Here is a 17091-nt window from a genome sequence, read left to right as displayed (position 1 = left end):
TTACCTCCTCCTAGACCCACAGCTCTTTTTCAAAAGGATATAACAAATGCAAATTTAAAATGGAGAATTTTGGATTTTAATTAATAGTCAATCATGTGGGTAAGGGATTATGATAGACATTTATGAGGATAGTTTAGAAGGGTCTGCCCTGGCCAGGTGGCTCAGTTGGTTTGCCTGGTGACTCAGTTAGTTGGAGTGTTGTCCTCTACAACAAAAGGTTGTGGGTTTGATTTCTGGTCAGGACATGTGCAGGAGACAACCAATCAATGTTTCTCTCTAACATCTCTCTCTCTCTCTCTCTCTCTCTCTCTCTCTCTGCTTCCCTCTTTCTCTTTCTCCTTTAAAATCAATAAAAACATATCCTCAGGTTAGGATTTTTTTTTAAAGTCTGAAAGAAGAAGGGTCTGAAATAATGCATTTCATTCAATTAAAAGAGACCTAAGGGAAGAAAAGTGGAGACAAGGAAATAATGAGACACTGGACAGAAAGTGATGCGAGGAGTCCCTAGGCCATTAAAGTCTTGAGAGAATGATAACCTGCAACTCCCCATCTTGATTCAGAATGCAGACCCGGAAACCTGGTGACATCTGGGGTCCTAGAGGACAAGCCTCCAAAAGCTTTACAGTAGGTGGCTTTATCCCAGAGGCTCTGGGCTGAGATTGTCTTGCATGCCATGGGGTCCCCAATCAAAACCGTGTCTATCCAAGGAGAGTGTCCCGAATACTCACCCCCACATGTTTCCATACTTTTTAAAACAGTCCATGTCAAAAGTCCCAAAACCCTGCAAGGAGAAACAAAATTAGATTATTAACCTAAATGTACTGAACTCTACTTCTAACTGGGACCAATATTACTCAAATCCCTGGAAATTAGGCTTACTGTCTTTCACGGGCAGATAGAAGGAAGCTCTTATGCAGAGGTGTCTTGGGGAACAGAGAGAAAATGGAGATGTTTGAAACACAGAATTTAAAATCACACTTGAATTTTCTCCAAGTAGTGTTGACACTCGACTTGCCCTTGTCTATGATACTAAGTAACTCCTTGTCTTTTTAAAGGGTTTTTGTTGTGCATGTGTTGTCTCTAGAATCTCATAACCCCAGAATTATTACCTCCATAGACTCCAGAAGTGAAGCTGAGGGAGAGTAAGACTGACCTGCACACTCTTTGACCTCCTGGTCAAGCATCCTTTTCATTTATCTCATGAGCCCCAGCAGCATTAGGAAGCTTAAGACACCAGGGACCACTTTTAGTCTAGCAGGTTTAAACACGTCTAAGGCATCTTTGTTGAGTGAGAAGTGAGTGAGTGAGTGACTCGCTTTCCAGTTTTCTACCTCAACACAGAAAAGATTGGTAAATGTCATCACTCCAGAAGGACAGAGCAAATTAAAACACTTTCTCTGTGTTTTCACTTCTGTAATTAAAAAAACACATCTTCCTGTTGCTAAGTTTCAGATATTTGATATTTTAATTATGCAAAGGAAGGTCCCAGAAATGTGGGTCTGGGGGTACAGCCATAAGGAGTTGATCTGGGAAAGGTAGACAGGAAATTATTGTCTTTTCAGTAGGGAAAGTTCTTAGACTAATAAAGGCATTGAGACCTCACCTGGGAGAATGAGCATCTGAGAATCAAGCCTCTCTCTTTCAGGAAAGAAAATCTGAGGCAGAGAGCAGCCTGCACAGAAGACTCTGCCCACTGGCCTAATAAACATGAGCTCATAGCTTTCTGTCTAAGGGTCAGGCCCTGGGCGAAGCATTAGGGCAGCATTAATCACAAAGGCTCTGCCAAAATTAACAGTCCATGTGTCACCTAGGACATTCCATTCAGTTAATTTTTAAAAATATATATTTTTATTGATTTCAGAGAGGAAGAGAGAGGGAGAGAGAGAAATATCAATGATGAGAGAGAATCATTGATTGACTGCCTCCTGCACTCCCCCTACTGGGGATAGAGCTCACAACCCAGGCATGTGCCCTTGACCAGAATCGAAACTGGGACACTTCAGTCCACAGGCCAACGCCCTATCCACTGAGCCAAACCGGCTAGGGCCATTCAGTTAATTTAATTTTAAAATAATTTTGTCAAATCATCTCCTTTCTAGTAATTTCATATAACTCTGCTTTTGGTTTAGGTTTGTTTGTTTTTTAAACCCCAACTTGGGCTGCCTAATACGCTGAAGTTTCAAAGCTATCCAAGAGGAGTCAAGAAAAGGCTACCTAGCAGTGGTCGGCAAACTGCAGCTCGTGAGCCACATGCGGCTCTTTGGCCCCTTGAGTGTGGCTCTTCCTAAGCCTTAGGAGTACCCTAATTAAGTTAATAGCAATGTACCTATCTATACAGTTTAAGTTTAAAAAATTTGGCTCACAAAAGAAATTTCAATCGTTGTACTGTTGATATGTGACTCTGTTGACTAATGAGTTTGCCGACCACTGAGAGCATATCCTGTGAGCAGGAAAGTCTGACTCTAGCACATCCGACTTCATGGGGCACTCCCAGGCATCCCTCATGCTTTTCTCCTAATCCTAAGTGTGATTCTGTCTTCCTGGGAACCTGCACCTCGCAGAAAGAAAATGCTCCTCACGATGCTCACAAATAGGGACAAGGTGTGAGCTGGATTAGCTGAGAGCTCTGCTGCCCCAATGAGCCAACCCCTGAGGCTCCTGACAGCTGCCACTGAGCCTGGGGTAAACCTGGCCTGCGCAGGGTGGGGCCTATGGTGCCTTTTCTGGAAAGTGTGAAACCTCAGAACTTCCTCCTGAGCAAGGCCCTTTTACTAGGGAACTCAGCTGCAATTTGGAACCATAAAAAGCAAAAGAAGAAGGCCAAACAGCACTCACCTTACGGTAGGCCAGGGCAGTGCCCACAAAAGGTAGGGGTGTCGGCCCAGGAATTCCCAGTTTCTTAAAAAGTCCATGTGTATAGGTCCCATATCTATTAAATGAAAGAGAAAGCCCGGTTACAGATTATGGATCAGGTCCTGGGGCTGGCCAGCACTGACTCAGAACTGCAAGAGTCAAGCTAGGGAATGAACATGTCGGTGATAAGTAGTAACAACAACTCCCACAGCAATAATTACCATGGCAAATCAATTAAACCCACTTCTGCTTCTGAACTTTCAACATGTTACATAAACTCTCAAGGGAGGCCAAGCAATTGAGTGAATGTGTCAGCAACACTGATCCCACCTTGTGATCTGGCCTAGTGTCTAAACCACATAGTTCCATATCAAGGCAGAAGGTGGGCTAAATTAACTTTTCTTTCCAGCTTCCTCTTTTTGGTAAAGAAATGCTGCTTTTGGTGCAAATAAAGGGGCTAACAGGAAAGCCAATCATTTTTATTGCACTTACATTGTGTTGCCAACAGAGGGCATTGTCTACTCTACAGCTACTCACTCATGGTGCAGCTGCTGTACCAGTGTCTTCTAAGACGACTATGTTGTTTAGTCAGTGGTGCTAGTGTCTAGTGACAGACCCAGACCACACAGTATGACTTTGATGGTGTCCCTATCCGCAGGCTTCAAGCAGATGAGATGCCTGCACTGTTGCCCTCTTATTGACCTCCTGTGAGACCAGGACCAGGAGTATCTGGTAGAAATATTCTCCCAACCCATCCAGACTGCTACCTGGATGCCTCTCTTGTCACACTGGCTCACAGTCTCGCTTACTCACCTGCACTGTGACATTAAGATAACTGGCTGGGCAGGTATATTTAAAAACATATGTACAATCTATGTCATAGAAGTATATATTTGTACAATGGACTCATATTCCTGATATTATTCTAGAAGTATGAGGTTAATTACACACTTTTGCAGCCAAAAATTCTGAACCAACAATGCTTTTTTTTATCCTTCAGAGAGAACATGCTAGAAAGAGTGTTATCTCACTAAAAAAATCTAGGATTACATAGAATGAAATTAAACACTACCAATCAATTTTAAAATGTCATCAGACAGTATATATGCTGCCACAATAAACTCTATTTATAAAATTTCTTTCATAGAATTGAAACAAAGTATATATTTTCTCTATTCATGTCATCATGATTTCCTACTTTTAATGAAAGTGAAATTGAGATAGAGATCAAATGGGACTTGGAGGGAGCCTTCCCTACCCATATCTACAAAATGACTCCTCCCCCAACCTGTTTCATGATGCCAGGAATCTCACACTTGAAAGGATGCTAGATGGTTTGAGTCATCCTCCTGTACTGTAACTTAATGGAAAAATATTTAAATCCAAAATGGCTTTTGAGCTCATGCCTGTGTAGGCAGTTAGCAGATTTCATATTGGGGGTAAAATAAATCTCTATGATGCCAACCCTCCCCAAAGACTAGGAGAAAAAGGTGAAAGAAAAGAATACAATTTCAAGATTTCTGCTTAGTTTCTTTTGCTCTAATGTTTTCTCACTTAGGGGTAACAGTTCTGCCTTTTACGGAGTGTGGGAACTAATTCTTAGGAGGAGAGTGTCAGGGGAGAGACAGAATAGAGGAAAGAGCTAGTGTGAATAGAAGGTGAGACAGTCTCCAGGCCTCCCGCCCTGCCCCCTTCCCCCGAAGTCTGGGGTGCATCCTCGTACATGGTGCCAATTATGCCAGGCAGTGGGAGGGAGGAAGCAGGAACAAGCCTAGTGACACAAGGGCCATTCCTTGTACACATCTCTAGCAGCAGACACCGAACTGGAAAGTGAAGATAATGAGACAAAACCCCAGGCCCTCCTGCCTGCAGGACCCCTGGAGCTGCGAAAGGGGCAAGGACCTCACTGCACAAAAGTGAGCTGAATTTGATCTGCCTCTGCTGAATTCTGGTTGATTAGTCTTGGCCTCCCCAAACTGTCAGTCAATCAGAAAATCACCCCCAGGAGCAAGTAATGTCAGCAAACCCTCCAGACTACAGAAGCTGGGAATTGGGTGAACATGAGATGTCTCTCCTTCAGTAGATCAGGGTAAGATCAGTAATACCTCCTTTGGTGTTTGTGCACCCAACACTTAAGCAATTACCCCTCTGTTAACTGTTGGGTCTCCAAAATAGATAAGAGGAAGGGAGGCCCGATGAGCTCCCCAAGTCCAAGACAGTAACTCACAGATAGAGGAGCACCAGGCTGGTAGCCAGGAGAATCCAGGTTCCTGTGGAAAAGCTTGGGATCAGGTCCATGGCCACTTTCCTTCCAAGATTTTCTCCTCTGAGTTTTCCTTGTGTTGGTGTGTGCTCTTCTTAGCAGGTCTATGTGTTGAGAGTTTCCCTTCCCAATTCATGGATAGTCTGTGAGACTGGATGTTTATATACTGGGAGAGGGGGTGGGGCTTGAGCTTCAGCCAATAGGGCCATCTGTGCACGAACTGGTATGATCTCTCCAACTTGACAGTTGGCAAAGCATCATGGACACTCCTACTTTTATCTCCCTTGAGTTCATATTCTGTGGGAAATCAATAAACAACTCCATTTTATCGGTAAGCCCAAAGGTTACAGAAACTCAAGCAGAGCCACTGGCATTGTATCTTTCAACTGCCCTTGACTCCATAGCTGCTTGCACTAAAAAAATACTTGAAATCCTTTAAACCAGCTTCAGCGGTTCTCAACCTGTGGGTCGCGACCCTTCAGCAGTCGAAGGACCCTTTCACAGGGGTCGCCTAAGACCATCCTGCATATCCGATATTTACATTACGATTCACAATAGTAGCAACATTACAGTTATGAAGTAGCAACGAAAATAACTTTATGGTTGGGTCACAACATGAGGAACTGTATTTAAAGGGCCAGGAGGTTGAGAACCACTGAGCTAGGTCTACAGATCTTTACCCATGACGTTTCCTTTGCTAAGAAATGTCTCTGTGTACCTAGAAGGCTCCTACTCATCCTTCAAAATTCAGCTCAGACAGAACCCCTTCTATTGGAGTCTTTCCTAACCAACTTCCCTGAACAGATACAACCTCTTCCTCCTCTGGGCAATTCTATTCTTTGCAGTCAATTTTATTATTGTCCTTATAACATACCCCACCATTCTTTTAACATTGTTTCTGGCACAAGTCGGTTTGGCTAAGTGATTAGAGCATCAGCCCACAGAATAAGGGCCTCCAGTCAATTCTGGGTTGGATTCTGGTCAAGGGCACGTACCTCAGTTTGCAGGCTTGATCCCTGGCCCCAAATGGGGTGTGTGCGGGAGGCAAATAATGGATATGTCTCTCTCACATTGATGTTTCTCTTTGTGTCTCTCTCCCTCCTTTTCATTCTCCCTAAAAATCAATAGTAAAAATATCCTCTGGTGAGGATTAACAATAACAAGACAAACAAACAAACAAACAAAAAACTCATTGTTTCTGTAAATGATGACTTGTAAATTTACATGTAGCTACATAAACAGCCTGTTTGCTTAAAGGAGTCTAGGAGGAAAGGAAGCCTTGAGGCATTTCAGTTCCAGATTTGCTCACCTTGGACCCTAAAATCAGGATAACAAAAACCAGACTATCACTTGACTGGCTCCAAGATGGTTATTGAGAAGACTGTGTTGACTCCCTCAACAGAGAACCCACAGCTCACTCCTTCTCTCCCTCTGGTTTCCTTTGTTCTGCTTTCCCCTTTCCTGCTCATAAAAACCCCTGCCTGCACTGAGATGTGGAGGTTGTCTTTGTGACATTAGTCCATTGTCTTCTCAGGCTGGCAACTCTTGAATAAATCAACTTTCCTTGCACCAGCCCTTGTCTCTTCATTCTTGGCTTTCAAGAGGCAGGCAGGTGAACCTGGATTCAATATCCACCTCTCTACTGTCCAGCATCACTGTTAGTCTCTATACAAAGTTCCCTTACCAGATAAGAGCTTCTCAAGGGCACATCCTGGGTACTATTTTTTACAAAAACATATTTTATTGATTTTTTTACAGAGAGGAAGGGAGATGGATAGAGTTAGAAACATCGATCAGCTGCCTCCTGCAACCAAGGTACATGCCCTTGACCGGAATCAAACCTGGGACCCTTCAGTCTGCAGGCCAACACTGTATCCACTGAGACAAACCGGTTAGGGCCTGGGTATTATTTACCATTATGTCCCTAGTGCCTAGCAGAGCACTTTATGTATAGTGTGTATTGAGAAATGTTGGCAGAGTTAAGTAGGTAGAAGTAATATTGCTGGGTTCCCTGCATGTTCTTTCCTTGTGGCTCTTTGGTGACCGCTCATCTTACTAGATGGTTAATACAACAAGAGGGCCTGGCTATGCCTCAGCCATCATTGCTGCACATTCAGGCTGATCCCTGCCCCCGAAGGAGAGGCAGGACATGGTCAAGATGGCGATGGCTACACCAAGCTTATCAATTCATCCTGCTTCCTGTCCCACCCCTCAGAGGGTCCTGCAGTAGACAGAGGGTTAGACAGATTCATGACGAAAGAATGGCTCCCTCCCTCTGGAAAGACTGCAAGTCCAAGACCATGGGTGTGAAGAGGAGAACAGCAGCTGGGTGGCCAAGGGAGTCCTGAACACCATAGCCACCACGGACACTGCGAATGTCCCTCTGGGCAGCACGCACTGCACAAGGACCCCAGAAACGGCATGTGTTTTTCTCTGAGGCAAGAGGGGTTAGAGAAGATGGCTTCCTTGTTTTTTGACTAGTGGGGGTTTTCTAATGGGCTGTGAAGAGCTGGTAGGTGTAGGGCTGCAATAGCGTCAGTGTCACCTGTGAACTTTCTGCCACATTCCTGATGCAAGAAATCCAAATACTGAGGGTCTGGAAATTCTACCAGCTCATTGTCATCCCTCAGACTCATGTTCTGTGTCTGCTTGGCTGGAGAAACCATGGATTATGTACAAAGGAAACCTTAAATGTTCTTAAAACTCAAAGAAACAGGAGACATTTAAGCTGTTTGTGTACTTCCTTCTCTTTTTATCCTTTCTCACTTTCAGTCCTTCTGCAGAAAGTGATACTCATCTGTCACCAATTCTTTAGATCCTTCTGGCCAGAAATTCTCCAGGGCTGCAAGTTGGAGTGGGTGGATGTCTCATTGGCAAAATGCAGAAAGTCCAACTATCTTACCCACTTCCCTTTATTTATTTGGAAGCTTGTTATGAAATCTGAAATTTCTACCATCATAGTATTTCATCTCTGGTTAAGGTTTTCTCCCAGATGTACCTGTTAAATTCCATAGCTCCACTGGAAAGTGCAATGCAGGACTACATTTACTCATCTGTGCATTGACTTAAGGCCAAGTGCATGAATGTTATGTGGAGTTGTCATGCCAGACTATGGGCTACAAACCATACAGACCCCATCCTCAAGGGCAAGGATCCTGAGTCAAATATTCAGTCTTGGCACATGGACTGAACACAGCAGGCATAGAAACTAATCCTAATTGACTGATCCCAATCAACTTGCCCATCTCCTCCATATTTTTTTTGCCACATCTCCACCAACCACAGGCCCAACCAGCCTGTACCCCCCTCACCAGTTCAGCCCGTTCCCGCATCGTCACTCCTACCCGGAGCAGGAGATTGTGAATCTCTTCATCCAGACCCAGGCCGCGGGGGCCATCATTGGGAAGAAGGGCGCGCACATCAAGCAGCTGGCTCGGTTTGCGGGCGCCTCCATCAAGATTGCCCCAGCGGAAGGCCCCGACATCAGCGAAAGGATGGTCATCATCACCGGACCACCAGAAGCCCAGTTCAAGGCTCAGGGCCGGATCTTTGGGAAACTGAAAGAAGAAAACTTCTTTAACCCCAAAGAGGAGGTGAAGCTGGAAGCCCACATCAGAGTACCCTCTTCCACTGCTGGCCGGGTGATCGGCAAGGGCGGCAAAACCGTGAATGAACTGCAGAACCTAACCAGCGCAGAAGTCATCATGCCTCGTGACCAAACGCCGGATGAAAACGAGGAAGTGATCGTCAGAATTATTGGGCATTTCTTTGCGAGCCAGACCGCACAGCGCAAGATCAGGGAAATCGTACAACAGGTGAAGCAGCAGGAGCAGAAATACCCTCAGGGAGTCGCCTCACAGCGCAGCAAGTGAGGCTCCCACAGGGACCAGCAAAACAACAGATGAATGTAGCCCTTCCAACACCTGACACCACGAGACCAAACACAGCCAGCCAGATCGGGAGCAAACCAAAGACCATCCTGAGGAATGAGAAGTCTGCGGAGGCACAAGGGCTCTGCAGAGGCCCTGAGGACCTGGTGGCCAGGAGAGGGGGCGGGGGGAGGCCGGTGGCTCACGGCCCAGCCTCCCGCCTCCCCGGGCCTCTGCAGGCTGCCCAGCCAGCCACTTCACCGCCCACTCGGATCTCTCCGTAACCCCACCACGCTATCCCTTTTAGTTGAACTAACATAGGTGAAGGTGTTCAAAGCAAAGCAAAATTCACTTTCCTTTTGTGGAAAATTGTCTCTGTACATGTGTGTACATATTAGAAGGGGAAAGATGTTAAGATATGTGGCCTGTGGGTTACACAGGGTGCCTGCGGCGTTAATATATTTTAGAAATAATATATCAAATAACTCAAAAAAAAAAAACAAAAAAAACTTGTTGCTGGGAATTGGCAAGATCAAGTTTTACTTTACTGCTAGTTGAGTTACAGACACATCATCTTGCTTTCATTTGTATCCTGTGAAATTTGAATCTAATGCACAAATAATTTCAAAATAACTCTGCCTCCTCATGCTCTGAGCAATTCTCTCGGCCAGTGGATGTCAGGACGGGCTTCCCAGAAGAGGTGCCACTGGAGCTAACATTATAAAAGGACAGGAGTATCAGCCTAATAGTGCTCCTCACATTCCTGGGTCCCTGACAGCCTGTCCTATTATTCTGATATCTGAGCCTCATGCTTCCTTGAATGTTATTTGAGATTCAACTTTGACCATTTGCTAAGGAGACCAAGAAAGCAGATAAGCCATTCTCTGTTGATGAGGACATTATGTTTCTCAGACCTGTGTAATTACTTTAACTTTGTTATACTAAAATTATCTGCTAATTATTCAACTTGAATAATACCTGGGTCTTAGTCATATTTGTACTATAAGCATTTAGAGCAGAGTTCTGGAAGAAGGTGATGAGCTCATAAGTACACGCACGAGTAGATGAGAGGCGTGGGTTATGTGCATTTTTTTACACTTTAATGCAACTCTTAGTATGTAAGTCTTTTCTTGTTAGATGTTTCCTTCTGTGGGATGTTTCCCCTTGAGGAGCAAGGCCATTTGCATTGTTTAGGACACGGTGCTAGCTACATTTTAGTCCTAAGGAATGACTAGCCTATGAGTCTTGGGATATATTCCAACCTGCTGGACCAGTCCCTAAGGTGAATAGGGCCAGGGAGTGGTCATATTAGGCTTAGTTATGAAATCAAGGCAGTTACGTTTGATTTTAGAGGAAGAATAAAGCATATTAGTTTCCACAGAAGTTTTGTTTTCAAAAAGAATAATAAAGGCTTTGTGTTTGGGGGAGTGAATTAATAGTCAATAATTATCAGATGAACCCTACCTTTTCCTTGTTTGGATGTATCCTGCAGTAGTGGCTGAAACCAAACAAGTAGCCAAAGGCCAGGATAGGTACATTAGTTATTAATGCACTCTAACATATTATCCCAAAATGCAACAACTTAAAACAACAAGTAGCCAGACAGGTATGGCTCAGTGGTTGAACATCGGCCCATGAACCAGGAAGTCATGTTTGATTCCCAGTCAGAGTACATGCCTAGGTTGCAGGCCCGATCCCCAGTAGGGAGCATGCATGAGGCAGCTGATCAATGATTCTGTCTCATCATTGATGATTCTAACTCTCTTTCCCTCTCCCTTCCTCTGTCTGAAATCAATAAAAACATAATTTAAAAAATAAAACAACAAACATTAATTCTGTCAGTTTCTTGGTTAGGAATCCAGGTATGGCTTAGCTAGACACTTCTGGCTCAAGCTCTCTCATGAGGTTACAGTCCTCCTGTCAGGCTGGGCTGCACTCCCATCCTAAGACTTGAATGAGGGATGATTTACTTTCAAATCAATTTAGGTGGTTATTCACAGGTGTTAGTTCCTCACAAGCTCATGGCCTGAGTTCATCATTGGCTCTTGGCCATAGGCCTCCCTCAGTTCTTTCATACCTGGCTTTCTTCATAGGGCAGGTCGAAACATGGCAACTGGCTTCTTTCAGAATGAGTGAGTGAGAGCAGGTGCCCAAAACGGAAGCCATAGATGTTTAAAAAAATTTTTTTATGAGTTTATTTGAGCCAAACTGACAACTTATGCTGGGGAGCAAGATCTCAAGTGCTTCAATGAATAACGGTTTTGCACTTTCTTTTGTGCATTTGAAATTAAGGAGGAAATGTAAGGAAGATTACATGAAGGTGAGAGAAAGCAAGGCAGGGATTGGATTATAGGATAGTTAAAATTATTTGCTCTCTTGAAGGTGGGTAAATCTTAGAAGGGGGGATCTGAAAGGATAGTTCATTCATTAGAAGGAGGGGTCTAAATGGAGGCATTTTAAACAATGGACATGGCTTGCTTAGGAAAAGGATAAACCTCTTACTAAAAAGCTATATGGCATGAGTACTGAACGTGACCTGCCCAGTTAGGAATTTATGGTCCGATCATCCTGTGAGGTTACCTCCCATAGAACCTCTTTTTAAATTCACAATTCCGCCTTTTGGTCATTAATCAAACCAAAGGATGCATTAATGACCAACTTTTTAGTCAAAGCCAAAGATTAGACTTTTTGTAACCTTATCTCAGAAGAGGCATACCATATCTTTTGCCATATACTGTCTTTTAGAACCAGGTTGTGTGTTCCAGCCCAAACCAAGGAGATGGGATAACACAGGTGTGTAACTAACAGGAGGCAGGGGCCACTGGTGACCATGTTAGAGGATACTCCCACAGATGTGAAACCAAAAGACTGTAAAGTGTCACATAAAATCAATCCAGAGAATTATAAAAGAATGCTTCATGTCTAGCTCATTCTATGAGGACAGTACCAACTTGACCCAAATCAGATAGGACAGGACAGGAAATGAATATTGCATGCCAGTTACACTCAGGACTTCAATGTAAAAACGCTAAAAAAGAAATCACACTCCAAATCCATCAGTGATAATACACCATGGCCAAGTTTGATTTGGCCCTGGAACTCAAGGGCTGTTAACAGTAAAAATATAAATATCAATGATCACATTAACTGATTAAAAGAGAAAAGTCATATCATCTCAGTACATTTTAAAAAATATATTTTATTGCTTTTTTACAGAGATGAAAGGAGAGGGATAGAGAGTTAGAAACATCGATGAGAGAGAAACATTGATCAGCTGCTTCCCGCACACCCCCTACTGGGGATGTGCCCTGCAACCAAGGTACATGCCCTTGACTGGAATTGAACCTGGGACCCTTCAGTCCACAGGCCGATGCTCTATCTACTGAGCAAAACTGGCCAGGGCTCAATACTTTTATTTGATGATACTAAACTCACATTTATGATATGAAAAATCTTAAATTACTCATACTAGGGATTGCTTTAATCTGATAAAAACATCTACCAAAAACCCTAAAGAAAACATTATCATTCATAGTATAAAAACATTATTTTTATATCATTTTATTTATTTGTTTTAATATAGTTTTTATTGCTGATTGTATTACAGATATCTCCCAGATATAACCCCCCCCCCCCCCAACACACACACATACACTTTACTCCTCTCCTCCCAGGCCCTACTCCCCCCTGTGTCTTCACTGCCCTATTGCCCATATCCGTGGGCTATGCATATAAGTATATAAGTTCTTTGCTTTATCTCTACTGGTCCCCCCAACCCCACATCGAGGTATGTCAGTCTGTTCCATGCCTCCATGTTTCATTCTGTTCATTAGATTCCACAAATAAGTGAGATCATGTGATATTTGTTTTTCTCAGATTGGCTTATTTCACTTAGCATGATATTTTCCAGGTCCATCCATGCTGTCCCAAAGGGTAAGAGATCCCTCATTTTTACAGCTGCATAGTATTCTGTTGTATAAATGTCCTACAGCTTTTTTAAAATATATTTTTTATTTGATTTAAGAGAGGAAGGGAGAGGGAGAGACAGAAACATCCATGATGAGAGAGAATAATCGATTGGCTGCCTCCTGCAACCCCCCTACTGGGGATCAATCCCACAACCCAGGCCTGTGACCATAATGGAGCCCAAGTCCCTCAGTCCATAGTTCGACGCTCTATCCACTGAGCCAGACCAGCTAGGGATCCCACAATTTTTTTATGCATTCATCTACTGATAGGCACTTCAGCTGTTTCCAAATCTTAGTGTTGTAAATAATGCTGCTATGAACATAGGGGTGCATATATTCTTTCTGATCGGTGTTTTGTTTTTTAGGATATGTTCCCAGAAGTGGGATCACTGAGTCAAATAGAATTTCCATTTTTAATTGTCAGAGGAAACTCTATACTGTTTTCCACAGTAGCTGCACCAATCTGCATTCCCACCAGCAGTGAACTAGGGTTCCCTTTTCTCCACATCCTCACCAGCACTTGTTTGTTGATTTTTTTGATGATAGCCATTCTGACAGGTGTGAGATGATACCTCATTGTGGTTTTAATTTGCATTTCTCTGATGATTATTGACTTTGAGCATTTTTTTTCATATGTCTCTCAGCCATTTGTATGTCCCCTTTGAAGAAATGTCTGTTTAGGTCTTCTGCCCATTTAAAAAAATTTTTTTAATTTAATTTTTTTCATGTTTATTGTTGAGAGTATTACAGATGTCCCCTTTTGCCCTCCACCCAGTTCCTGCTCCATCTCAGGCCTTCATCACCCTATGACTCTGTCCTTAGGTAAGATCGTTGGTTAATCTCTTCCTACCCACCCCCTTTCCCTCTGAGATTTATCTCTGTTCCATGCTGGTCCTGGGTCTTGGGCCTTTTATTGAAAGGTGTGGGGCTCCCTGACCCAGCTGCAGTTTGTTTGACAGATTTTTAGCCTGAGAAAGGTCAGGCCATTTATATGCAAAAGTCTCTGTGCACAGCTTGGGTGCGTGTGTAAATTGCGTGGGGCGGGGTCTCAGGGAATCCCAGGGCAGAGCAAACAGTGAGGCCTGCCATGATGGGAACTCAGATCTGACTGCAAGTCAGTCCTGCAACAGGGGAGGTCCCAGTATAAGAACCATGACCCCTGGGAGCACCTCCACCTGGGAGAAAGCCCCAGAGTTCCTGCCCCATGCCGGACTGTCCAGTCCCTCCATGTATGTGTCTGGGTCCCCCGGCGCTGGAGCTCAGAAGCAGTAGATTGGGTAAGTTTGTGCACAGGTCCTTTAAGAGAAACACTTGTGATTCCAGCAGCCTCTGTGTCACTGAGCCCCAATCCCTGCTAGTTTTTACAACACATCGTTATGGGGACTTCTCTTCCCAGCTCTGGAACCCTGGGCTGGGGGTCTGGAGCAGCCGTGGGCAAACTACGGCCTGCGGTCCGGATCCGGCCAGTTTGAAATGAATAAAACTAAAGAAAAAAAAGACCGTACCCTTTTATGTAATGATGTTTACTTTGAATTTATATTAGTTCACACAAACACTCCATCCATGCTTTTGTTCCGGCCCTCCGGTCCAGTTTAAGAACCCATTGTGGCCCTTGAGTCAAAAAGTTTGCCCACCCCTGGCTCTGGAGTCTTGCTCCTCATGGGCGGTCTCCACTGAGTCCATCTCCCTCCTGATTAAAAAAACTCCCACATGGGTGTCGGACCAGCTGGTTCAGCGGCTCCACTCCTCTGCTAGTCTCAATGTGCTTTTTTCTTTACTTCTCTAATTGTAGGACTTCCATTCAGGTGGTTCTGAATGATGGTTGTTCTGTATTTTAGTTGTAATTTTGATGTGGTTGTGGGAGGCAGCAAGTATAGGCATTTACCTACACTACCATCTTGGTTCTCCCTCTCTTCATATCAGTTTAATATTTTATTTTGAGTACATATAATCTTTTCAAAAACAGTAATTTCTTTTTTTTTGTTTAGTAATTTCTTTTTTAACAGTTGCTTTCAATTTCATATTGGTTTCAGGTGTACAGCTTAGTAGTTAGATAATCATGTACTTTACAAAGTGTTCCCCTTGATATTTCCAGTGCCCAACTGGCACCATATGTAGTTATCTCAATATTATTGATTATATTCCCTATGCTTTATTTTTTAAAAATATATTTTTATTGATTTCAGAGAGGAAGGGAGAGGGAAAGAGAGATAGAAACATCAATGATGAGAGAGAATCATTGATCAACTGCCTCCTGCATGCCCCCCAGTGGGGACTGGGCCACAACCCAGGCATATGCCCTTGACGGGTAATGGAGGGAATTGAACCATGACCTCCTGGTTCATAGGTCGATGCTCAACCACTGAGCAACACCAGCCAGACCCTATGCTTTAAATCCCTGTGACTATTTTCTAACTACAAATTTGTATTTCTTTTTCTTTTTTAATTGCTTAAAGTATTACAAAGGGTATTACATATGTGTCCTTTCCGCCCCCCCGCCCCCCGCGCTTGACAATCCCCTGCCTCCCCTACCCCCGAGTGTCTTATGTCCATTGGTTATGCTTATATGCATGCATACAAGTCCTTCGGTTGATCTCTTACCCCCCTCCCTCCTGCCCCACAACCTTCCTGGCCTTCCCGCTGCAGTGTGACAATCTGTCTGAGGCAGCTCTGCCTCTGTATCTATTATTGTTCATAAGTTTATAATGATCTTTATTATCCATGAATGAGTGAGATCATGTGGTATTTTTCCTTCATTGACTGGCTTATTTCACTTAGCATAATGCTCTCGAGTTCCATTCATGCCGTTGCAAATGGTAAGAGTTCCTTCCTTTTTACAGCAGCATAGTATTCCATCATGTAGATGTACCACAGTTTTCTAATCCATTCATCTACTGATGGGCACTTAGGCTGTTTCCAGATCTTAGCTATGGTGAATTGTGCTGCTATGAACATAGGGGTGCATATATCCTTTCTGATTGGTGTTTCTGGTTTCTTGGGATATATTCCTAGAAGTGGGATCACAGGGTCAAATGGGAGTTCCATTTTCAGTTTTTTGAGGAAACTCATACTGTCTTCCATAGTGGCTGCACCAGTCTGCATTCCCACCAGCAGTGCACAAGTGTTCCTTTTTCTCCACATCCTCTCCAGCACTTGTCGTTTGTTGATTTGTTGATGATAGCCAGTCTGACAGGTGTGAGATGGTACCTCATTGTTGTTTTGATTTGCATCTCTCGGATGATTAGTGACTTTGAGCATGTTTTCATATGTCTCTTGGCTTTCTGAATGTCCTCTTTTGAAAGGTGTCTATTTAGATTCTTTGCCCATTTTTTTATTGGATTGTTTATCTTACTTTTGTTAAGTTGTATGAGTTCCCTATAAATTTTGGAGATTAGGCCCTTATCAGATATGACTTTGGCAAATATGTTTTCCCACGCAGTGGGTTTTCTTGTTGTTTTGTTGATGGTTTCTTTTGCTGTGCAGAAGCTTTTTATTTTGATGTAGTCCCATTTGTTCATTTTTCTCTTTAGTTTCAAGTGCCCTAGGAGCTGTATCAGTGAAGAAATTGCTTCGGCATATGTCTGAGATTTTGTTGCCTTTGGATTCTTCTAGTATTTTTATGGTTTCCCGTCGTACATTTAAGTCCTTTATCCATTTTGAGTTTATTTTTGTGTATGGTGTAAGTTGGTGGTCTAGTTTCATTTTCTTGCATGTATCTGTCCAATTTTCATAACACCATTTATTGAAGAGACTATCTTGGCTCCATTGTATGTTGTTGCCTCCTTTGTCAAATATTAATTGAGCATATTGGTTCGGGCCAATTTCTGGGCTCTCTATTCTATTCCATTGATCTATATGCCTGTTCTTGTGCCAGTACCAGGCAGTTTTGAGAACAGTGGCTTTGTAATACAGCTTGATATCTGATCTGGTATTGAGATCCCACTTACTTTGTTCTTTCTCAGGATTGCTGCAGCTATTCGGGGTCTTTTTTTATTCCAGATGAATTTTTGGAGAGTTTGTTCTAGATCTGTGAAGTATGCCGTTGGTATTTTAATGGGAAGTGCATTGAATTTATAGATTGCTTTGGGTAGTATGGACATTTTGATGATGTTGATTCTACCAATCCATGAACACAGTA

At 43.3% G+C, this 17091-nt stretch overlaps 1 protein-coding gene across 3 annotated transcripts in view; it reads right to left on the bottom strand.

The window, feature by feature from the left end:
• Positions 1-17091, bottom strand: part of LOC118656485 (cytochrome P450 3A12-like) — a 203134-nt gene that overhangs the window by 29443 nt on the left and 156600 nt on the right. The window contains exons 1-3 of one of the 3 annotated variants that reach the window (XM_036309917.1): positions 5081-5272; positions 2836-2929; positions 729-781 (exon numbers count right to left, since the gene is read on the bottom strand). The exons of the other annotated variants lie outside the window; for them this stretch is intronic. Coding sequence (XP_036165810.1) covers positions 729-781; positions 2836-2929; positions 5081-5151 — 218 coding nt within the window. The 5' untranslated portion in view covers positions 5152-5272. Of the gene's footprint in view, positions 1-728; positions 782-2835; positions 2930-5080; positions 5273-17091 lie in introns of those variants that run through there. 3 annotated transcript variants of the gene reach the window in all.

This window comes from Myotis myotis, unplaced genomic scaffold, assembly GCF_014108235.1.
Source record: "Myotis myotis isolate mMyoMyo1 unplaced genomic scaffold, mMyoMyo1.p scaffold_m19_p_5, whole genome shotgun sequence".
Classification (NCBI taxonomy): Eukaryota; Metazoa; Chordata; class Mammalia; order Chiroptera; family Vespertilionidae; genus Myotis; species Myotis myotis.
This window is presented reverse-complemented; position numbering and strand designations above follow the sequence as displayed.